At 43.4% G+C, this 25,278-nt stretch overlaps 1 protein-coding gene across 1 annotated transcript; it reads left to right on the forward strand.

The window, feature by feature from the left end:
- The first annotated feature begins 345 nt into the window (after positions 1-345).
- On the forward strand, positions 346-24,945 carry LOC149278866 (tetratricopeptide repeat protein 21B-like). Its single transcript, XM_089501673.1, has 29 exons — positions 346-372; positions 759-888; positions 1,619-1,729; positions 1,990-2,156; positions 3,034-3,156; positions 3,883-4,040; positions 5,385-5,469; positions 5,864-5,962; positions 7,054-7,246; positions 7,728-7,825; positions 8,554-8,754; positions 9,851-9,980; positions 12,985-13,142; positions 13,361-13,573; positions 14,162-14,400; positions 15,044-15,116; positions 15,326-15,436; positions 15,644-15,782; positions 18,156-18,259; positions 19,184-19,372; positions 19,601-19,711; positions 20,546-20,627; positions 21,544-21,694; positions 22,124-22,285; positions 22,865-23,060; positions 23,264-23,488; positions 24,177-24,297; positions 24,711-24,778; positions 24,868-24,945. Exons 1-29 carry the CDS (start codon positions 346-348, stop codon positions 24,943-24,945), a joined length of 3,942 nt encoding a protein of 1,313 aa, XP_089357799.1.
- The last annotated feature ends 333 nt before the right edge of the window (positions 24,946-25,278 follow it).

Genomic DNA, 25,278 nt, shown 5'->3' on the forward strand with positions numbered 1-25,278 from the left:
GTGACGTTACATGGCAACGGAGGAAACCAGGGTGGTTGCTAGGGACGCGGATAGAAGGGAAGTCAGGGCTGTGGATACGGAGACAAAACTGCACGTGAAGCGGACTGTCTGTGGAGAAAGATAGGGGAGAAAGATAGGGGAGAGAGCGGGGTAAAGGCCAAGAACCGAGGGAGAGAGGGGGAGATAGGCAGAGGATCAGGAGAGAAAGGCAAAGAACCAGAGAGAGAGAGAGAGAGAGAGAGAGGAAGATAAAGGCAGGGAAACAGGAGAGAATTACCACCTGATGTGCTGATATTGGAAAGCATCCCTGCAATAAGAAAGTGAATCACTCACATAGTTTTAACAATGGCGGAATCAGACCCCCCCATCATGGTGAGCGCAAACAGTAAACTTAACAGACTGGGGGTAGATAAATTCAACGGCCTCACAGCAGAAGTGGTAGAGGATAATACAATGAGGGTATTAAACATGCATGGGATAGACATACGGCTTCTGAATCTAAGACAAGACCAACGACTGAGACAGGCATGCTATGTTTTTGGCTGTTTGAAAGATTTTATTGCATCTATAGAGTAATGTTCTGGTGAGGATTTGGATACGAGACTCCGTTCTTCACGCTGAGCTCGGGGTCAGTCAGTCCAGAATTTATAAACGTAGAATTTAATCCAGACGAGTTCAGAGCTAAAAATATTTAGGGATGGAGCAAAAAGCAAATCCTACGGTCCGTCTGAGCTCACAATTTTCTTTTCTTTTTCTAGGCGGGCATTATTTTCAACGCCTATAACAAATACTATCGACACGTTCAAAATCTAGCGAGGGAAGGACTTCAAAGGTACCATAATGATCCAGTCCTCACGTTCTTCAAGATGTACGGCACCCTCATGGAAGGTAATATAAGTGAACCGTCCACAGCGGACATATGAAAACTACTTTAAACCGTCTTCATGATCTAGTGGTTTAGTAATTAGGCTATTGTTCAAAAGTTTGGGGTCATTTAGCTGTTTTTTTTGGAAAACAAGGAAATTTCTGGCTGTGACATAATTGCAAAAGGGTTTTCTAACCATCAATGAGCCTTTTAAACTTAAACTTGGATCAGCGAACACAACGGGAGTGATGGGAGTGATAAAGGGCCATTGGAACACAGGAGCGATGGGAATGATAAAGGGCCATTGGGACACAGGAGCGATGGGAGTGATAAAGGGCCATTGGAGCACAGGAGCGATGGGAGTGATAAAGGGCCATTGGAACACAGGAGCGATGGGAGTGATAAAGGGCCATTGGAACACAGGAGCGATGGGAGTGATAAAGGGCCATTGGAACACAGGAGTGATGGGAGTGATAAAGGGCCTCTGTATGCCTATGAAGAGATTCCATTTAAAATCAGCCTTTTCCAGCTACGATAGTCATTTACAACATTAACTCTGTCTGCGCTGGATTTCTGATCCATTTCATGCTATCTTAATGGACAAAATTTGCTTTTCTTTTGAAAACAAGGACACTGAGTGACAAGGTCTAATTGACCCCAAACTTTTAAATCTACTTAATTTAATTAGTTATTAGACTGGCTCGCGGTTCTAAGTGTGAGTAGCCAATCCTCTCTTGCTGACTATATCCACAGACCGTGTACAGGAAGCCATACGAGAACTGGAGTTGATCAAGGATATCCCGGAGACGTCTGTGTGTGCCACCATGGCACTGATTTATGCTCACAAAAAAGGCGACATGATTGGTAAGACTCTAGTGAAGCCGCTGAATGCATCGCGTGTGAATATTCTTTCGTATACTTGTGGTTTATTGTATGGGGATTCTGGAAGGCACAGGGAATATACTGTGGGAGCCACAAATGCCCCCACACACACTATATCCTGATGTGAACAGAGTTTGGGTGGAAATATGTTAAATATCGGGTTATTGCAAATATGTACATATGTATGTACTTTTGGCTTAGATATTTTTTTTTATTTTTTTTTTTATCGCAATTTGTTTTAGACCGCGACACCATTTCGGAACTGGAGAGTAAGATGAAGGAGAGCCGCAGGAGTGGTGGAGCCAAGGCTCTCTACTACGCTGGCTTATTCCTGTGGCTACTGGGAAGGAACGAAAAGGCTCAGGAATACATTGATAGGATGCTGAAGTTATCCAGCCGGTCCTCAGAGGTACGGAGGGATTATCTTTCCTTTTTTAGACATAGAAACATAGTTTTTTGACGGCAGATCGGCCCCCGTCCACTCTGCCCATTTCTCCTGCTGTAAAGACTTAAACCTTAATCAGCCGCCGGTCTCATCTTATGCCATATGCCTGTCCCGCGCATGTATCACTATTGTTAAGAGGCTGTTCTACTTATAGGCCACATGCTCAGTGAGAAAAGGGGGAGAATATTATGCCAGTAATTATATTAAAACCCCATTCAACACATCCCCCCCATTAAACAAATCCTAAATCTTCTACCTACAGATTGAGGGATGTCATCTTAACATGCTTTTCCCCTTTTAAAGGAGGAACTCCCACCTAAGTTCTTTGTGGTTAATAATATCACATTAAACATGAATCTCCAAAACTATTTTTCTGTTTTCATTTTTCTAGCTTTTTTTTTTTACATAATATACCGTTTTCAGGCAGCTGCATATCAGCCATTTGTATCAGTTCTCGCTCTGTACCCAATCTACTAGACAACCCCCCCCCCCCGACTTCTTATCGTACTGCCCATGGTAAACAGTAGAATGACTCAGTCTAAAACACCACGATGGAGACTCTGACTAATGAAAGTCTATGGAGGAACGGACTTATATACAGCACAGCATTTAATTACTATTTTTTTTCCCAGGGGGCTTCCCTTTTAAATGTATATAAATTATAATAGGCCATGTATCATTCTCCGTTCCTGTAGAAGCGTGGCCGTAACGCCACGTCTTTATGACGCTTTATCTGTACTTGCTTGCGTGGCATCTGATCATTATCCAAACTCTGGTTGGGTTAATGCGAGGCAGAAACCCAACACTTTAGCCAATGTGACGATCTGTTCCTGTGTTCCAGGGTCTGGTACTGAAAGGGTGGCTGCAGCTGACTTCTAATAAGAAAACAGTGGCCTCAAGATGCATCAAATACTTCGAGGAAGGCATTCGAGGCTCCAGAGATATATTTGGGATGATGGGAAAGGTAATTTCCTTGCTTTTTTCACAGTTTATGTATTTGACCTAGAGATAAGTCTTACAATTAATGTTCCCTTTAAGGTGCGCAGTCCAGCACTGAAACTGTTAAGACTCTTTAGACATATATATAATCTGCATTTTTCCCTTTTCTATGTATATATTGAATGTCAATATCTCTAACACTTCCAATAGCAAGTAATTCTACACATTACTGATGTTAAAATTGCTATTTTTATTAAAATGACCTTTTCTACAATCTTTGACACAATTATTAGTAAATATTAAGATTCATATAACATGCATAGCGTTCCATATACTATATCGATTTTCCAGAGTCTCTTATGTAACGGAATATTTTCAGGTAACGCTTCTTTGGAACACATTGAATTAACTATTATAGATGGTATTCATTATCTCCCCTCTGGACTACTATATAGTTGTATATAAATGATTACGGTACATGTAGATTGTAAGCCCTTAGGTGCAAGGAGCCGATTCCTAATGCATCCATACCTATGGAGCCCTGATCATAATGTATCAACATTACTGTACTTATTATATGACGGATATTATTGTGCCTTCCCTTTATAACGCTGGAGGGTGCTAAGTACTAAATAACATTTTCCATACAAACGTCACATGTTTAAAGACACCGTTATTTATATCCATGCATTGGTAGCGGGGCCCTCAAGTAAAAAACGATAATAAATAATATCTATTGTTTTCTCTCCAGGCGACGTGTTTCATGATGCAGCAGAATTATTCCGCGGCCCTCGATGCGATTAACCAAGTTATCGTAAACTTCCCTTCATTCGTTCCCGCGCATGCTCTCAAGATGAAAATCACCTTGGCTCAGCAAGACTGGGATCAGACCCTGGAGATGGCGCACAGGTGGGCATTGGCGTCAGCGAGTAGCGTGTACTGGGGTGTTAGCCGAGGGTCCCCAAGAGATGGACCAATGAAACGAAATTGCTCAGATTCTATTATTATTTTAAAACTCTCCGCTATTTTAATAACATTTTTTCACGTCAAGGATCCCTTATAGCATTTTTTGTTATTTTTGAAATAACGAAGTTGAATCTCGTCGTTGGTCTCGTCTTAGATTCAGGAGCCGTATGCCTGTCCATTGTTTAAATTCCCTTTAAGCCTCTACTATTTCTGCTGGGAGGCTGTTCTATTTATTTGCCAGCCTTTCGGTAAAGCAAAACTTCCTCACATTACATCTCAGCCTCTGACCCTATAGTTTCAGATTAGCGCTTCTAACGTTTCTCCTCCTTGGAAATAAACTCCCCTCCTGTACTTTGTGAAATCCCGTTATGAGTTTAAATGTTTCTATCACATCCCATCTGTCTCTCTTCTCTCCCGCAAAGCCAGACATATCGAGATCCCTTATTGAGGAAGGCATTTTTAAGTACTACTGGTTTTTTTTTATGCTAGATGTTCATTTTTTCTTTATTATTATTATTAGAACAGATTTAACCTGTTTCACTTGTTAGATGACAGGTTAAGCACAGCCTAGTGCAACAGAGTATATGGTGGAGTCACAGAAGGGATACCTACCCCATCTACAAAAAATAATATATATATATCGTTCAAAAGTTTGGGGTCACTCGGCTGTTTTCACAGAAAACAAGGACATTTCTGGCTGTAACATAATTACAAAAAGGGTTTTCTAACTATCAAATAGTCTTTTAAACTTGGATCAGGGAACACAACGTGCCATTGGAACACAGGAGTGATGGGAGTGATAAAGGGCCGTTGGAACACAGGAGTGATGGGAGTGATAAAGGGCCATTGGAACACAGGAGTGATGGGAGTGATAAAGGGCCTTTGGAACACAGGAGTGATGGGAGTGATAAAGGGCCTTTGGAACACAGGAGTGATGGGAGTGATAAAGGGCCATTGGAACACAGGAGTGATGGGAGTGATAAAGGGCCATTGGAACACAGGAGTGATGGGAGTGATAAAGGGCCATTGGAACACAGGTGTGATGGGAGGGATAAAGGGCCATTGGAACACAGGAGTGATGGGAGGGATAAAGGGCCATTGGAACACAGGAGTGATGGGAGTGATATAGTACCCTTCTGTTGCAGCACGGTAAAGTTGAAGCAGTCACTATAGCAACAAATGCAATCTGCCTGCCGATTGGTCTGCTTTTTGTAACTTGCTAAGCATTGGCATTAACAGTCAGGCCTTGATTTCAAACAGAGATCTTCCAAAATTTGTTTATTGCAGAATCCTGGCAAAAGAGGCAACTAACATTGACGCTTTTCAGATTCTTGCTGTTCATTGCCTTGCAAGAGAAGGAGATTTAGAGAAAGTAAGTATGTTGCCCGGCCTGTGTTGGCTCTATGTGTTACGTGTTTAACACGAATCCGGACCTCACAAATGGTTTTCCTGAGTTCGGAGGGGGTGCCTACCTGCCTGCCGGTGCCTCTGTATGTGCAAACATGCGCGGAGGACTGGCAGCTGTCATAAACCAAACAAGCTGTGTTTCCAAGTGAATCCCCTACTCGATTTGCTGAATAAAAGCCGTCAGAAACATAAATGCTCTTTGCGTCACATGACCTTTTCTTTGGACTTTGCCAGTAGGCCTACAAGGAGATCCAGTCCATAGAATACAACAGTAAGGCTTGCTCAGTTTTAGCTTCCCAAAATGTAGAAATAATAAAGTAATAATTGGGATCCTCTAACAGTTCTTTCCGCCGTTACAGGCATTAAAGCTCGTCAGAGACCTCATTATGACTTTGGATTCTGTGGAGCCCAAAAACCCCCTGCTGCATTATCAGAACATCCTCGTGATCAGTAGACTGGTAAGACCCTTATAGTGGTAATCTCCCAAAAATCGGAGTGGTTTCTCTCTCCTCCCTGATGCACGCTCTCTCTAAATGTCTCCCCACCTTCTCCACCGACCACTTCCTTGTCCCTGTCTCCTTTTCCGCAGCCTCGCTTCTTTTCTTGCCTCTTCTTGTGTCTGCTCTCTTAATCAGGCCTTCCAGAGCGATTGGAGGAACAGGGGATAGGCTGTCCCCATGATGCGCACCATGGCTTTGCTCTTTTGCGGAAGAGGCGAGAATAATGCAGAGGGTTCCATGGAGAAAGAGAAGCCTGTCTGCACTTCTCTTACTCCTAGAATCTGTCTGAGTTGGAGTACTTCTGCAAAACGGCAGAGCCACCGCAGTTGGAGAGAAAGTAAGGGAGGCACTGAGAGAGAGAGAGAGAGAGAGAGAGAATGAGTATGTGGGAGTGAATGAGAGAGGGTGAGAGTGTAAGAATGAGTAAGAGTGAAAAAGCAACAAAATGCAAAAGAAACTTGAGAGCTTTTTGGCTAATTTTGTTCAAATTCGTATGAAGTCAAATTCTAACATCCTGAAACAAAGGGAATGTTCTTCTGTGAATTAACCAACACATTTTTAAAATACACATAATCAGGCAACGTAAACATATAACCACATTGTAACATACAAACTTAGTACTTGTTACAAACAATGCACATATGTACATTTTGACACAACGGTGTCTTCATCGATTTTTGACGGCATTACATTTGTGAAGTGTTTCCGGCTCCAGAGCCCACCGATCCCCTACCAATCTCCCTGAACCCCATGTTCCAAACTTGGGACCCTGTAAATGACATGCAGTGACACACATGATATAATCTGTAGCCAGGGTTAGGAGGCATAGCTGCCAACAGTCTAAATATTTTCTGGGAAAATAAAGACAGATGTTGATGGGGGATTTCTGGAACCCCGGTGCATGTAGATAAGAGGTGGTAATGGGGTATATTGGGGAAAGACCCTTGTCTGTTGGCAGGTATGCAAAGGGGGTTGCTAGTGGAAAGTAAATTAACAGCCGGAAAATAAAAACCAGCAAAGCACAATTATCAGAATATTTTTCTTTTTAGTGTGGAAAGAACCAGGCGATCCTGCAGGAGATCTCCGCGTTTACCGAGCGCGCGTTCCATATGGCTCCGGGATACGCTGACCTCGCCACGGAACTGGCCAATCAGCTGATGCTACAGGGCAATGTGGCAGGGGCTGCGGAGTGGTACTCCACGGCTATTAGGGCAGACGCAGAGCACACAGAGGCACTCGTTGGTTTGTATTTAAAGGGGAACTTCCCATATTCGTTAATTACTAGTATGATATTAATACATTTTCAAAAATACTATACTCCTTTTTTCAAAAAGTTATAGTTTTGCCCCGTAATGTTTCCAGCCAGCTGCATATTAGCTATTAGTTCTCTGAGTCCAATATACTAGAAATAACATGTTTTTAGGAGAGGGGTTTAGAATAGATTTACATTAAACTGTGATAAACTTTTGAAAATAATATTGAGTAATTACAAGTTAAAATTGTAAAACTACCGTGGGAACATTCCACTGGTTTCCATGGTAACTGCTCAACCTTTAGCACCCTTCTTCAAAACCACTCTTTTAAGCATTGCAGCTGTGAGAGTTACGATTGTGTAAAAAGTTCACAAAGATTCGATTTAGATTTTTATGAATGGACCAACGCCGCCTTTTATGTAAAGATTCTTTACGTCTGCCATAAAGGGTTCATTCCCGTGTTCTTGTAGGTGTTATATGGTGTCAGATCCTGCAAGGCCAGCTGGAAGAGGCAGAAATGCAGCTCGATTTCTTGCACGAAGTTCAGAAATCATTGGGGAGATCAAAGGTGAAAGCCAAGACCCATGTTATCGTTCAAAAGTTTGGGGTCACTTAGAAATGTCCTTGTTTTTGAAGAAAAGCACATTTGGGCCATTAAAATAACATGAAATGGATCAGAAATCCAGCGCAGACGGGGTTAAAGCTGTAAATGACTATTGTAGCTGGAAATGGATGATTTTTAATGCAATCTGTTCATAGGCTTACAGAGACCCTTTATCACTCCCATCACTCCTGTGTTCCAATGGCGCTTTATCACTCCCATCACTCCTGTGTTCCAACGGCCCTTTATCACTCCCATCACTCCTGTGTTCCAACGGCCCTTTATCACTCCCATCACTCCTGTGTTCCAGTGGCCCTTTATCACTCCCATCACTCCTGTGTTCCAATGGCCCTTTATCACTCCCATCACTCCTGGGTTCCAATGGCCCTTTATCACTCCCATCACTCCTGGGTTCCAATGGCCCTTTATCACTCCCATCACTCCTGTGTTCCAATGGCAGGTTGTGTTCGCTGATCCAAGTTTAAGTTTAAAAGGATAATTGATGGTTAGAAAACCCTTTTTTTTTCCCATGAAAACAGCCCCAAACTTTTGACCAGGACTGTGTATAAGTTATATTTTTGTGTTACGTAATTTATTTAGAAGGCCGTAGAGGTGTCCTTTGGCAGCGTGTGATTGGATTATGTACGTCTGATCGTTGTTCTGATACACGTGTTGATTTCGCCGGTGTTTTCCAGGAGATGTGTTACATTGAAGCAATCATGGCTTCAAAGAAGGACAAGGAAGAAAAGATCGTGACGGACCTTCTAAATGAAGCGGTGGGGATTCACTTTGGGGCAATGCAGGACCTGCCCCTCGGCGTGGAGTACTTTGAGAAACTCAATCCCAGCTTCCTCATCAACGTGGTGAAAGAATATTTGGCGTTTTGTCCTAAGCAGGTATGGATCACGTTATGGTAATCAGCAGCAGTTTCCATGCTCTGTGAGTTAAAGGCTACAGAAAAAAGCAATATTATTCATTTACTGGTTTAATGTGGCTTTGTAATGTACTTTCTTTTGCGAGTGCTGATATTTTGGGACGTAAATGGACTCGCTTAATGTCTTGGGGTAGTTGAGACGGGATCTGCAGACCTACCAAGGTCACCTGTTAGTCAGGGTCTAGTAACAAAGGGCAGAAGATGCTAGGGACAAACCAATGAGAAAGAAGGAGACTAAAGATCTGGCGCGATCTCCTTCTATAGTGAAAATCAGGAGACACCAAGTGGGACTGCATCTTATCACACCGCGCTGTCACTCAGTAAATGGACAGCAAACCCTAAAGTGAGACCCTCTATTAAGAGCGTGAAAATCCGGCATCACGGCCCATAACCCGGCTGATAGCTGTAGGGAATAAACCTCAAACTTTCTTTCTTCTGTCTGTCTAACTAAATGCGTATTACTTTATACATTTACAATAAAGTAAGTAACGGTTTATTTGGCTGGCAGCGTATCTGACGGGGATGACGAGCCAATGGAGCCAAGTGGGGCAACCGCTCCAGGCAGCACTTTTGAAGGGGGGGCACTTTGCCGCCCCAAGCCCTTTTTTTTTTTTAAAAAAAGCGAAAGAGAGAAAGGGGCGCCGAGTGGTTTTCGCTTACCAAGCTGTCAGTACCCGCTCGGCGCCCCTCTCTCTCTCCTCTGCGGCGAGTCTCCCTGTTCGGTCTCGGTGCCGGCTTGTAATGCTGAGTGCCGGAAGATTTCCTCATAGCCGGCACCGAGACCGAACAGGGAGACTCGCCGCAGGACTGCTGAAAGGTAAGTACAAGGGGGGGTGACAGAGGGAGAGGAAGGGTAGATAAGGGGGGGGCGGCATTTTAAAATTCGCCCCAGGCGGCATTTTGCCTTGGGCCGGCCCTGATGACGAGTCTCTGTCGCTCTATATGATATATATCACGTGTACGTAAACGTTGTGACTGCTTCGTATTGTTACGCGACACTCTTACTTTCGATATACATGTTTGATTTTTAATAAACGAATGTTTCTCTTTACCTGTAGCCGGGATCCGCAGGGCAGGCCGTGTCGCCCGCGTTGAAGCAAGCTGTCGCCATTCTGACCCCCGTGGTTAATGCAGCCCCTGCCTTAATGGAGCCGCTTTATCTTATGGCTCAGGCGAAGTATTTAGCAGGTAAGTGACTTGCACCCTTTACTCACCAAATCTCAATCTTACCCCCAGTTCTTTGTCATTGGTATAGCAAATCAACAAATTCAGGCCTCTGACCCGGTGCTACGGAACCCCCGGGAAAGTAACTATGTTGCCAAAGAACATTTGGATGATTTCAGCATTTATTCAAAGAGTTAATGAGATACCCTTACGAAAAAAAATACTGCAGTTTTTCTGAAGTAATACTTCAGTTTTTTGGACATGAAAAAACTGCAATACTGCACATTTACTGCACTTTTACTGCATTTGTACTTCACTGTATTGCAGTTTTACTGCAGTTATTTTTGTACGGAAGTACAAATGCAATAAAGCTGCAGTACATTGAATTACAACTGTAGGTTTGCAGTATAAAAAAAAAAAAGTGCAGTAAATGTGCAGTACAGTGAAGTACAAATGCAGTAAAAGTGCAGTATTGCAGTTTTTTCATGTCCAAAAAACTGAAGTATTACTTCAGAAAAACTGCAGTATTTTTTTGTAAGGGTACGGCAAGAAACATCATGTCTTATCCTCTCACGTTGCCGTTGATTTCCCCCGGCAATGCCTGTACCGTACGGTGTGTGTTACTGTAAACGAGGACGTCTCTGCTGGGGTCTCGGGCTCCCCCCTCGGATCTGTTATGGGACAGGGATAGAAATCCTTTCTGTGTGCGATTCCTGGCAGTACCCAGCGTACTACAGAACAGAGAAACAGCTGTTGCCCCAAAACAACCAGTACCTAAAGGTGTAGGGCGAGAGTGACATGAGATTCTGGACCAGCCAGATGACAAGAACATAGAATCTGCTGGCAGATCGGCCCCACTCGGCCCGTCTAGTCGTCCATTTTTATGCTATAAATACTCAAACCTTAATCAGTCGTTGGTCTCGTCTTAGATTCAGGAGCCGTATGCCGATCCCATACATGTTTAAATCCCCTGTATTAGTCTCTACCACCTCTTTTGGTATGCCTTTCCATTTATCTACCACTCAAGTCTATGTCTATGGGCATCTTCAGCACTATAGTTCACGCTAGGGGGGGTTTGTCTTTACGGCCAAGGATTAACGCGTAACATTTCCAGTCTGCCCGTCACACGGAACAAAAGAGGGATTTCACAATTGATTTAAAGGGCCGTGACCTCTTTAAATATGTAACAGTAACGTTCATAATGTGCTTCTTCGTGACGTACTGATTATTTAAATACAAACGTCTCCTGAAGCCCACATCAAACGGCAAATCGCATTGTCTGTGAAGCCAGTAGCGCCTGTTTGTAAATAAGGTGTGATGGGATCGGTAAAAAGAAACCTGAAGCTTTTGTTTAGGGTGAGGCTTTTGATCTTATGATGTAGACGTGATGTCATCGCCTGGTTACAATCTCTTACATCCTTGTTACCACAGATCTTCATTCCCAAAGTAACCCTGTTAGCCTTTTGCAGGCTTCATCACAGTATTAAACCATCCGTTTTCTTATCAAAGAGGCATTTTCTTGTTATTATTCGAGCTGCGCGGATTTAAATACTTTACCCCCTAGACGAAGGTGTGTCGGCACCTGGAAACCCCTAATTTCCCAAAAATGGACACCCATTTTCGACACTAATGCCTACAAAACATTAGCTGATCGTCCCTTACAAACATTAAGCGCTGCGTAAATTGTTGGCGCTATATAAATAAAAGATAATAATAATAATAATAATAATAATAATAACACAGTTGACCGAATAAAACTAAAGCTTTACTATGTGAGACGAGGCCATGTCTGCGGCACGTGGGAAGGAGAATGGGGACCTCTACTGGCAGCTTAGTGAATTGCAACAACACCGACCCGAGGGTGTACCTCATATCTGCCGCTGGGATACTATAGTGCTGGGGTGTCCAAACTGCGGCCCTCCAGCTGCTGCAGGACTACATCTCCCATAATGCTCTTTCAGCTAAGAGGCTGTCTGAGGAGTATGGGAGATGTAGTCCTGCAGCAGCTGGAGGGCCGCAGGTTGGACACCCCGGATATATTGTGTACCTATAGAATACTGCTAAATAAGTAGCGTATCCCACGCCCTATGTGTTACGGTTCAGTGAATTAAATGGGCTCTGGTAATGGGTGTTGCAGATGAAAATAAAAAAGTATATATGAATTAAAACCCCCACCTTTGTATATCATGGTAAAGGTATCTTAATTCCCCCTGTTTTTGGCATCTGCACAATTATTCCTCCCCAGTACGTTATCTCTCCCCTGTTGCCGGTTGTTTGTTGTTGATTAGTTCAGGCAGCCTTTAAATTGTCAGCAAAAGAAGAGAGCGAGAGAGAGAGTCATTACGTCATTAGATAAAGATGGTTATTCCACATTGAGACACAGATTCCATAAAAAAATTTCCTTAAATTTAACTAAATGTCCCCGAAACACGGCTGAAAATCTAGCTATAGGTACTTGTAAGACGGAACCTCTTTATTTTGTAATGCAGCGTAGCAGCCTAGAGATCCCCCGCTACCAGCCCAGTGCCTCTTAGGACCCCCATGCCGAAATTATATTTACTACCATTCAAAAGTTTGTGGTCACTCAGCTGTTTTTATGGAAAAACAGGGAATTTCTGGCTGTAACGTAATCGCAAAAGGGGTTTTATAAAAATCAATTAGCCTTTAAAACGTAAATCAGCCAACACAACGCATCGCCATGTAATATAGAAACATAGACTCTGAGGGCAGATCAGTCCTTGGCCTTGATTCAGGAGCTTAAATTGCATCTACCACCTCTGCTGTGAGGCTGTTCCATTTATCTGCCACCCAAGTGGCTAAAGAAGACCCAATCTAGCTGCCACTCAGTTTCACTCATTAAATGTCACATAGCAGCTCCAACAAAGTCACCAACAGGAGCCCCCGAATGGTCTGGGGCGAGTTCTTCACTTCCACTCTAAAAGAATACTCTTTAAATGAGAACTGATCCTCTGACGTCTCGCAACAAGAAGCTTCGCTTCTCCTGAAGCTTAATCCGGTTGTTTTGCAGGAAACCTGGAGGGAGCCCTGGGAAGCCTGCAGCGCTGCGTGGAGGTGGACGCTACCTGTGCTGACGTTCGTCTTCTGACGGCACAGATCTACTTCGAAAAGGGACAGTTTAAGGAGTGTTCACAGTCTCTGGAGACAGGCGTGAGCTTCAACTTTAAGGTAAAAAAGACACTCCGGACAGGCAGCAGGAGGAACCTGAACAGACCATGCCTTTGGTGACGCTGTCAGAAGCACTTGCCCTTGGCATGGTCATCCCCTTGGCGTCTAAACCCCCATTCATAGCTTTACCTACGTTATTCCTGCTACGTTATTAGGCACCTTGAGTCTAACGCGCTGCTTACCCCACAATATGCCGAATGCTTCCTCGCCTCTCTCAGGTCCGGGAACACCCCCTGTATCATCTAATGAAAGCCAGAATTCTGAAAACGAACGGGGAGCTGGCGGAAGCTATAAAAACGCTCAAGATGACCATGAAGCTCCCGGAAATGAGCAGCCGAGCCAGGAAGGGCCAGCTCTTCGCTCTCAGCACCGGGGAGCGCGTCTCCGTGTATCTGGAGCTCGCGGAAAACCTACGACTCAACGGCGAGCAGGTGACGGACCCCCCGGGTTATCACAAGAAGAAGACGCAACGCTTTCAATGTTAAATACTTGTTATATTCTAGAATGTTATTCACGTAACGGACCTGCTGGACACCTGACAGCCCCTGAGAATTCTGCTTTATGGGGTTGCCTTTGAGTTTCCTTTCCCGTTTTTATAGTATTAGTAGTAATATATTTATGCATCACTGGCGTAGGACTCAGCCCACCCCCCAGCTTTTCCAGGCTTCTTACTGAATCGTTGCCTATTACGTTATCTATCTATATATATATATATATATATTATGAAGGTCCAACCTGCCCTGCATGATGTATAGTTGAATCAGTGGGGCTTCTTCATCAGTTGAGTTATGTATTATACAGGGCTAGCTCAGCCTTCTTGCTGGAGAAACCTGCCAGTGATGGCCCTTCCTAATGAATAGCGAAGTCAAGGAGCTAAAAGAACACCTGCAAACTCTCCTAATAACTCTCCCTTTAGTGAATAGACCGCTGTGTATTTTTTTGGCATCTTAATTAATTGACCCTAATGTGCCACCGTCCAATATCTGTGCGATGGATACCAACCAAACCCTATCTTCTAGCACGAAGCCACCAAGGTGATGCAAGACGCCATCCTGGAGTTCCAAGGCACTCCAGAAGAGATCCGGATAGTTCTCGGTAACGCAGACTTAGCGCTCGGTAAAGGAGGCGCGGATATGGCCTTGAGCATGCTGAGGGACGTCGCCCCCGACCAACCGTACTACAGCGAGGTCAAGCAGAAGATGGCCGACATATACCTCAATATTCGAAAGGACAAGAAATTATACATCGCGTGTTATAGGTAAGGCCAACAACGTCCAGCACATCGCTGCCGAGCCTGAGACGGGCGAGAACCTTCGCCCGCGTTCTAGAAACCCTGCTTTGCGCACTGTAATGAGAGTCGTCGTTTGGATTATGACATCATCGAGCAGACATCTGACGTTTCCGGTTTTGCATGGGATGCATAGGTTTTCTATGTTGGGCCGATAACCGATACCACCTCTGTCTAAAGAGGGGCTTTGAGGGCCTTGTTCCATTTCTCTTCGGTTACTATGATTAGGCTCAGAACATGAGCCTTCCATCCGTATCAGACACGGGTGCTGTTCGCATGGGTGGCTGTGGGCCGGCGCTCCTTGGTAAGGTTTGTAGTTGAAACATCTGCTTTTTCGTGGACGGACGGGCGTCTGTAAAGCACCCATTGACCCCTAAAAAAAACCCAACCAATCGCTCACATTATGCCTTTTCAGACAAAACTCGGGAAGAGATTTCTGAGGGGAAGACAAGTCTTCTGGGTTGTCTGGTGTCTGTAGTTGAGTGTTAATAATAATACTTCTACTACCCCTTTCATTTTAGTGGAAGGGTTTCCCATCACCTTTACTCACTGTAACTTATGTAATGGGATTTATATACATAAGTAACTTATTGTTTCATTTCCTTTGTGACAGAGAGCTTTGTGAACGGTTTCCTGGACCTCGCACGAGTCGTCTTCTAGGAGATGCCTTGATGAAGATCCAAGAGGTAACTCCGATTCTGCAATGAAAGCCTTTTCTCTTCTTTATAATCAAATGTAATTAATAATCCTATTTTTTCTGTCTTTATTATTGATTTGTCATCATTGTGTTTTTTTCAAATGCCGTTTCTTTTAGGTTTCCTTTTCATTACTTTTACTCATTCAGACCTGCGTTTAGAAATGATAAAGATGTCTCTTTTGTCTCTTGTAACGACAGCCGGAGAGGGCTCTGGAGGTTTACGATCAGGCTCACAGGAAGAATCCCAGCGACGCGTCCCTGGCCAGCAGAATCGGACGAGCTCTCGTCAAAACCCATCAGTATAAAAAGGTTTTAACCACATTATTGACTTTTAAAAGTAACAGCTATGGGGAGGATTTTTTTGGGGGGGTCACCGTTGGCTTATTGAAAGACCAGTTTTGTCACCTTAGAGGTCTCTTCTCTCTGAACAAGACACATCCAAAGTCCTAAAAGCTAATAGATACCGACCCCGTCTAAAGACTTTATTTTATAAAACACTTGTTCGATTCCCCGTAGGCAATAAATTACTACGAAGCGGCTCAGAACATGAGCGGCCAGAACTTCCTATGCTGTGATCTCGCTGACCTTCTCTTCAAACTCAGAAACTACGGCAAGGCAGAAAATGTGCTCAAGAAGGCCCTGGGCCATGAACCAGGTATGACTTTTGCTAGAGGTTTCTAATCAGAATAAAAGTTAATCAAATGTGAAATAAATATACCTATGTCATGGTGTTTGCAGAATAAAAATAAACACATATACATATAGATAGATAGATAGATAGATAGATAGATAGACAGATAGATAGATATAGAGATAGATAGATATATAAAAAAAAAAAAAAAAAAAAAAAAATATATATATATATATAGCTAATATACATTAAATATCTATCTATAACTTCAGCACAGGGAATCCGTAGATTATTAAGGCACAGATCTTGGCTTCCAACGGGTTAAATATTCCGTTACGTTTAAACTTAATATCTTCTAAAGGTAAGAGCTGTGATAAACCTTTCCCCTATAAATCATTTGAGACGCGCTCCCGATGTCTCTCCTAGCGATTATAAAACCAACATGCTAAACAAACCGTACATTTTTAAATAGAAACCCCTTTAAAAACAAGTTATATTTTATCTGAACGAGGAACAGCAATTGCTGGTAACTAATAGAATGTAGAGGAAAATGTGTCTGTGTGAATTGAAATATAATGATATAAAAATCAGGGATTGACAATTTTGTTTCAGGAAGAGCCTATAGAGCCCTCTGTACATTTTATTTACAAGATTAGATGTCGAGAATTTAAATAACAAATATCAAAAAATATCAACGCTATAGTAATTTACAAAATGCAGCCCCAAAAGTTCTTCTGTTCTTAAAATTCTTCCAAGGATTATGTCCAATTTCATAATCTAGATAGCATTGGTAGTGTGGATATAGTTATTTTTAGTATAATTGTGTTGTCAGTGTGATTTTTTTTTGTTTTTTTTTTTCTTTTTAAGTTGTATATGAAAAAAATCTGAATAAAAAAAACTAAATACAAAAAAATGTAAATTATTAAATTAAAATAAATACCATGGCAAAATCTTTCTATTGATAATAAGGATTAAATATTCCTCCATGGGAACCCCATCGCCATAGGGTAGACCTAGCCCTAAGTACAAGTGAAGAATGAACGATGTATGAATGCACAACTTTACCGTTTTGTGGATTGTTGGTAGCTGAGATTAATTTTAAATTAATGTTTCCTGTTTTTTTATCAATACTGAATTGTGAAAATTATATTGTAAATTATTGAAAGATTTATATACTTTGTATAACATGGAAATATGTAATTAAAATAAATCAATGAATTAAAATAAATAATACAAATATTAAAAATAGAATGTATAACGAAAGGAGATTTGGTTCCTGTCCAAGCGAGTCTCACCCGGCCACTTCTTCCAACCCATTTCTCATTATATATACCGTATATGTGTGTGTATATGTGTATATGTATATCTATATATATATCTATATGTTTATGTATGAATGTATATATATACCGTATTGGCTCGGATATAGGCCGCCCCCGTATATAGGCCGCACCCTAAAAGTTTGGTGCTTTTTTAAAGAAAAAGTTTTTTTCTTTAAAAAAGCACCAAAAAAACATGCTGCCACTCTGTCTCTCCCCCCCCCCGAGATATGCTGCCACTCTGCCCCCCCCCGAGATATGCTGTCACTGTCCGTCCCCCCCCGAGATATGCTGCCACTCTGTCTCCCCCCCCCCGAGATATGCTGCCACTCTGCCCCCCCCGAGATATGCTGCCACTGTCCGTCCCCCCCCCCCGAGATATGCTGCCACTGTCCCCCCCCCCCCCGAGATATGCTGCCACTGTCCTCCGCCCTCCCCGAGATATGCTGCCACTGTCCCCCCCCCCCGAGATATGCTGCCACTGTCCGTCCCCCCCCCCGAGATATGCTGCCACTGTCCTCCTCCCTCCCCGAGAAATGCTGCCACTGTCCTCCTCTGCCCCCCGACTTACCGGAGCTGACTCCCGGGTGTCTTGCGAGGCCGGCGGGGGACATCTACGCAAAACGCATCGTGCGGTTAGACAACCTCCTGTGCCGGCACCCCCCCCGTGGAAAGTGCTGGCAGGGGAGGCTGTCTGAGCGTATCGGGGAGTAGGATGCAGGTCCCCTGCACCGCTGCGGGGGATCTGTATCCTAACCCCGCTGCCTGCCCGGCGCCCGGGACTGCATGTCCCGGGCGTCGGGCGCTAGACCCCGAATATAGGCCGCACCCCCACTTTAAAGACTTAAAGTGGGGGAAAAAAGTGCGGCCTATATCCGAGCCAATACGGTATATGTTTAGATTTTTCTAATGTCCTAACCAGCGCATGTCTTAGGAGACAAGATTACCTGTTTGCTATCTGTCGTTAATGTGATAATTTATCGTATTAAAAAATATCACCCTTATATCCTTTTTGATTTGTATTCTCTTTTTAAACACATTTTAAGCTGCGGTCTCAATGCTTTGTGTTCATTTTCAGCTGCCGACCTGGCGTCGTTGGTGAAGGATGTTAAGTGTCTGGTGTTATTGGGCAAGATCTACAAAACCTTTAAAAGAGAAGAATTGGTTGATACGTTAAATAAGGTAACAGTGGAAAAACGTTACGCTCAGGACAAGTGGGGCAAGTGTTAATCTTCATTAGATTGTAAACTCACAAGGTCAGGGCCCTCTTCTTTGGCACCAGAATGCATTAAGGTGTGTTAATGTTACTGAATAGAATTCTGCGTCTAATTTCTTGGCCATAGGGATCCGTTCTTGAAGGAACTGAGCTATTGATTGTTGGAGAGCTTCATGAATTATCTACGACTACCAGCTTGAGTAAAGCATGAGTGCCGCTGGCTGGGGATCTCTCAGTAATTCCTAGTTCGGTGTTAACACCATAGAGAAGATGGCCTTTTGGCGCTCAGCTCAGTAGCCTCTTGGTATTATTATATTTCCGCTGATTTATTTGCTCCACGTGGACAACGGCTCTTGAAGATTGGGTGCCGGTGGGTACGCGTTCTTGAAGGTTTTAAAGCATCACTGGGAATGGGTTCATCTTTGGCCTTCCCACGTCAGACGGGAGACCAGTTGTGGGTTGAACCCCTAGGGCTCAGCTTAGAACATGTGGAGCAGATACCCTCTAGCACAGAGACACACACACTAGAGCTTTAACAACATTGTGTATTCCCTTGGAGCCTTACTCACTTTTTTGCCATAAGTAAGGCAGTGGTGTACCTTGTCTGAGCTGTACCCTAGGCTTTACCGAGGGCAACAGCCCAGCTGCCCCCCACAGATTTACCTCTGGCGGTGTGGCCCCTGCAGAGCGCTGGGATATGACATCATACTCCGCGGACACATGTCACAGAGTAAGGTTACTCGTGGCTGTGGGGGCTGCTTAAAAACACGACTCAGATTATGGACATGTTCAGGGGGCTCACACTCAGCTGGTCCGCATGTAGTAATGGAGCGGACAGTCCCAGACGCTCACCGCTTCATACCTTCAATAACATTCTTTACTTTTCTCAGGCTCTCGACGTCCAGTTACGGATCCTAAAGCGCGCGCCTCTGGAACAACCCGACATCATCACTGAGCAAAAGCAGACGGCTTCGGAAATCTGCGTGCGAATCGCTGAGCATTATACGGATCAAAAAGATTATGAGAAAGCCCTAAAATACTACAAGGAAGCCCTGGTTTATTCGGAGACAGACAGCAAGGTACGTTTTTACTGTATAGCTTCCGTAAAGGACGGCATTGAGAGACAGATCTGCTACAGTTTGTTTGCTTAGCATAGTAGGGAGTGCGGTTAAAGGTGCTGTCCCACTCAGACGAAACATTAAGTTGGGGTCCAACAGCAGAAGTTTGCACAAAGGTCCCATTTAAATTAAAGATGGTCTACGTGGAAACACCTCCAGGAGCTCATGCGTTTCCCTTTTCATTGCCAGGCGATGCTGGAATTAGCGCATCTTTACCTAATAATGAATGATTTGGATTCCTGTGAAAGCCAATGCGCCGTCCTCCTTCAAGACCCCGGTTTTAATGAAGCTGCTTCGATGGTAAATGTGTATGGTTTGCTTTTTGACATTAACACAAATACAAAAAGTGTCCTTTTGTAAATGATAAGTGGAGGAGGAGATGTTTTACATGAGAGAGATGTCCTTCCGTTCAGAGGGTCTGCATTACCATTCAAAAGTTTGGGGTCACTTAGAAATGTCCTTGTTTTTTAAAGAAACGCAAATTTTGTCCATTAAAATAACGTGAAATCCAGCGCAGACGGGGTTAATGTTGTAAATGACTATTGTAGCTGGAAACAACTGATTTTTAATGGAATCTCTTCATAGGCGTACAGAGACCCTTTATCACTCCTGTGTTCTGATGGCCAACTATCACTCCCATCACTCCTGTGTTCCAATGGCCCTTTCACTCCCATCACTCCTGTGTTCCAATAGCCCTTTCACTCCCATCACTCCTGTGTTCCAGTGGCCCTTTCACTCCCATCACTCCTGTGTTCCAGTGGCCCTTTCACTCCCATCACTCCTGGGTTCCAATGGCACGTTGCGTTCGCTGATTCAAATTTAAGTTTAAAAGGCTATTTGATGGTTAGAAAACCCTTTTGCGATTATGTTACAGCCAGAAATTTCCTGGCCCTAAACTTTTGAACAGTAGTGTATGTATTAATATATGAAAGAAATTGGAACAATGGTGAATTTACGAAATATTACAATTTAACCCCTGTAAATCGATGTAAAATTGCACAAATGTCACAGTTGAAATGACCAACGATCGCTATTGTCTGCAGAAAACCCGGCCATTGATCCTATATGTTTTTACACGGAAGAACATCCGTTACATTCATTGCTTTTAATCCCAGTCTGTTATCATTTTGCTAGATGCTGGCCGACGTTGCGTTTCAGAAACAGGATTATACGAAATCTATAGAACTTTTCCAGAAAGTATTGGAAAAAGCTCCAGGTAAGCGGTTTTATCCGGCCCTCAAATGCATGAATGAAATATACGAAGTAATAAAAAGTGAGGCTGGTATTTCGGCTGGTGTGATAGTTTTAGGTTCTTCTGTTTGTTGGCGGACATTGGCCTTTCTTAAAGCAGATCTCCTTCTTTATCCAAATCTTACATCTGACAGTTCAATAAACTAAATAAAACAATTTAACAGCATTTATCACTTGAAATAGCTATGTAAATATATATATACATAGCTATTTCAAGCAGGGTCCTCTTTATCTTATATATCGGTTCGTCTGTCAAACGTTTGATAACCCCTTAAATGGATGGACTGTAAGAATATATAAAGAATAAAAAAAAAAATAATAATGATTTTTTAACCCACCTTAGCCTCTTTCCCGTAATATATAAGGATTCCTGGAAGGGGGCATCAATCTTACTGTTTCCGGTAGAAACACCAGCATCATCCCGGCTCATCCCGGCGAGCTGTGTGCCCATCGACAAGCAGTAGTGTAGCCTGAAGACATTGCCTTTTATTAATCAAATGTATACAACAAAATACAACAAAACCATAATGTTTTAAATGATTTTAATGTTTCTTGCAACTAAATGAAATCCGTACCTATCTTATCTATGATCATGAAAAAGATCCGCAATGCCCTCGACCTGTTTGGTTAGCTCCACGATTAAAGCGGCTCAGTTGAAATCCTGATTTGTGAAGAAGTTTGGACCCTTAAGGGTCCCTTAAAATCATCAACTTTCCTTCACCCCAACATCTGGCAACGTTAAATAAAAGTCTGTTATTATTATTGTATAAATACATGTCAGAGCTCGGGGAGTCCTTTCTTCCTTCCATTGATTATAGTCTATGCGCGCCCGCAGATGTCGTTCAGTCCGGTGTCTTTGTCTTTTTTTTTTTTTTTTTTAGATAACTTTGACGTCTTGAGTCGATTAATTGACCTGCTCAGGAGAGGCGGCAAGCTGACCGAAGCTCCAGCGTACTTTGACATGTCCTCAGCTAAATCCTCGCGGAATATCCTCGAGCCTGGATTTAATTACTGCAAAGGGCTCTACTGCTGGTACGTTCTCCGCTAGATTTGGGCAGCCTGGCGTGTAGAGGGGGTCTGTTCACTAAATTAGCCCAGAGATCTATTTGTGTGATTATTGAAGCCCCTCTAACCTCCCCTTACTCAGCTGAGGGTCTCTTTATGATGTTCCATCCCCTCCAACTTGATGTCCACCACTCAGCTGGGCAGGCTAGCGTGCTACGGGCACAGACTATATGGGGTAGCGGCTCTTAAATAATAGAATTTAGAAAACATAAAGGTTGCTGCTCAAAACCTACTCATGACTGCTCCTTTAATTAACATATGCATTCAATGACCCAGCGTGGTGGAACGAGGCAGAATAATGATAAAACTCCCATGATCGAGGTCTAATTCGTTATTTATTACGTTTTTTTTCCTTCCCCTGACGTTTATGTACTTTTGATTTTCACGGCTCGGCAGGTACATAGGACAGCCCAACGAGGCCCTGACATTTTTTAACAAGGCTCGCAAAGACAACGAGTGGGGTCAACGCGCCATCGGCAACATGATTCAGATCTGTCTGAACCCCGACAACGAGCTAGTAGGAGGAGAGGTGTTTGAAAACTTGGATGAAGATGGACGGTAAGAGCCTGATTCCCCCCCCCCCTTCATCTTCTTTGAAGTGCAATATATTGGTGTCGTGATTAAGAAATGTTCCTTGTGACGTTTGTTGAGCGAAATGCCCTAATAAACCGCTCGTATATCAAAATGTGCCTCTCGGTATCATTGCTATGCCAAGAAGGAGACAGTTATCAGAGTCTTCTTTCTTAGAGCTGATTATTATAAACTCCCAAGCCGAGTAGGACAGTAGACCAGCAGAACATTATTTCTTTGCGTTGGTTCAAATGTAATGTTTCTCTGAAGTAGGACCAGACCTGGTCTGGTTCGAGGGGCAATTGTCCCCCTGTGCCAGCGCCCTCCTGTATGACATGAAGCCCATTAAGAAAGATATGTGTATGAAAGCATTGATATAGCTAAGCTCGTTCATGTTATGGAGGAAATTATGGTTCTTTCGTGTAGCTGGACATTCACCATCTCTTTTGGGTGTCTGATGTGTCTCCTTAGATTAAATCATGGCTTGGAGTAGGAGCTGGTTGGGGTTCATGGGAGTCTCACCTGCTATAGACTGACCATTGGCTTTCTTATGTGACTTCTCTGCAGCCTCTCCGAGGAAGCCAGGGAGTCGGAGCGAAGGGCCGTCCGCACGGCAGAGAAGCTACTCAAAGATTTCCATCCTCGAACTCCACAAGCGCAGAGTCAGGCGGCGATGCTCCAGAGCTACTGTCTGATGGCCACAAAGGACAAAACCAACGTGGAAAGCGCTCTCGCGGCCTTCACAGAAACGGCCACGGCGGAGGTTTGTGATCATTTTATGGAAAAACTATACAAAATTAATAAACTCCCAGCCAAAGTACTTCTTCTTCGGGATTCAGGAAGAAAATGTGACTAGAACAAGTTACTTAAAAATAAATAAGTAAATAAGCACAGAAAAAAACGTAAGGACCAGTGCATTGTGGGATAAAATGTTCCCTGTAATTATTTCATCTCTTCTGTATCCAGAAGGAAGATGCCTCCTCCATTCTCGCCGTGGCCCAGGCATACATGATTCTCAAGCAGACGCCGCGGGCGAGGAACCAACTCAAGCGGCTGTCGAAATTTAACTGGTCCCTGGCCGAGGCGGAAGACCTGGAGAAAAGCTGGCTCCTGCTGGCGGACGTGTACATAAAGTCTGGCAAATACGACATGGCGACGGAGCTGCTGAAACGCTGCCTCCTGTACAACAAGGTAGGAAGAACAGTGGAGATATTCGGCTGGGACCCGTCCTTACAGACTACCTGTCCAGAGGTTCGCCACACGCGAGATCCCTGCCCGGTACAAGGAGGACTGGCGTGTAACGTGACCAGAGTGAGATAGTGATGTCATTACCCCATACCCATGTCATAGGTGGTGAGATGCGCTCTTTCCACCAATTACATCACGGGTTACATACTGTCATAGCAGCACTGGCCAAAATGTTGGCAGCCATGAGTGCCGCCATATTTATATACAGGTCAGCCGGCTGTTTTCCATTGAACGTTTCTCTGTAGTCCTTACCATTCCTGTAAAAATATATATGTTCTGTTATATGAAATTACTAATTTATTAGCGTCCAGCCTGACTATGCTTCTACGTGGGACGGGGCCCTACATATTAAAGGAACGGACATCACTTACACGCATACTTAGTAGATATGGACTGCTTTGTGATATGTTAATTTCAGGCATAAATCCAGATTGGTAGATTTTAGACGTATAATTAATTATTTATTTTTTTATCTGCTTCATTTACCATTTTGTCAATATCCGTCTTCCGTCACATGCTATTTTTTTCTCCGATTTGGATGAATTCTGTAGTGGTTTTTTGCCCCAGATGCTGGATGAATTTGTTTACCCGCGGCTCTGAACGAGTGGACATTCATTCCTGCTGTTTTCAGTCTTGCAGTAAAGCGTACGAATACCTGGGCTTTATTATGGAGAAGGAGCAGTCCTACAAAGACGCCGCCGACAACTACAGACAGGCCTGGCACTACAGCAATCAGTCGAGCCCGGCGATCGGTGGGTATTTAACTGCAGGGGGACGCAAACCTTCCGCAGGCCCATTATGTTACGAAGAATAGTTCCATTTTGGCCCCCAAATCCAAATTTGTTTTATTTCAGCTGCTCACTGAAAAAGAACTAACCTTTAGCTAGTGGGCGTAGAGGACATTTTTATGACACCGGCCACGAGCTGGACACACGGACACCATTCAATTTTTTTTCTTCTCTATTGTAAAATGTCCAGCGCTGCCTCTTTGGCCATTTTAATTGCTAGCTGGGGTTTATTCACTAATCGGTGAGTACAGGAGAGAAAAGCCTTTCATCCCAAGGTACGTCCTACACCGCAGTATCAGCTTTGGGACGTCGGTCAGTCACTCCCGACATCTTAACTCGGAATAGTAAATGTGGTTTTTTTTCTCTTGTATTTACAGGTTTCCGATTAGCCTTTAATTATCTGAAAGATAAGCGGTACACGGACGCCATTGATGTCTGCCATAAGGTGAGCTGGGCTTTTACACAGATATTGTGCCAAGCGTGGAGATAAATGTGCTGATACAAGGCCAACAAACTCACGTCTTGTCGTTCTAGGTGCTGAAGGATCATCCGACCTACCCAAAAATCCAAAAAGAGATACTGGAAAAGGCTCAGGCCGCCCTAAAGCAGTAGCAACGATATATCTCAGAACAGAGGGGCCCGAAGAGATGATGAGATACCTTTACTATTATTATTATTAGCTTTTATTTATATAGCGCCAACAACTTACGCAGCGCTTCTTACAATACAAATATTTAAGGGGTCTGACAAGACTAGAATTGACCGACTAAGACAAACCGACACATTAAGTGGACAGAGCCCGACCCATCCTTTATAAATTTTTACCTAATGTATATTTTTTTCTTTTCACCAAATATTACTCACTTTCTACAAATGGAGAATAGTATTTCTAGATACATTTATCAGAAATGTGCATTTCCCTGCGCTGTTGATGAACACTGTGCA

Source organism: Sceloporus occidentalis, unplaced genomic scaffold, assembly GCF_023333645.1.
Source record: "Sceloporus occidentalis isolate IW3139 unplaced genomic scaffold, rSceOcc1.0.p SCAF_178, whole genome shotgun sequence".
Classification (NCBI taxonomy): Eukaryota; Metazoa; Chordata; class Lepidosauria; order Squamata; family Phrynosomatidae; genus Sceloporus; species Sceloporus occidentalis.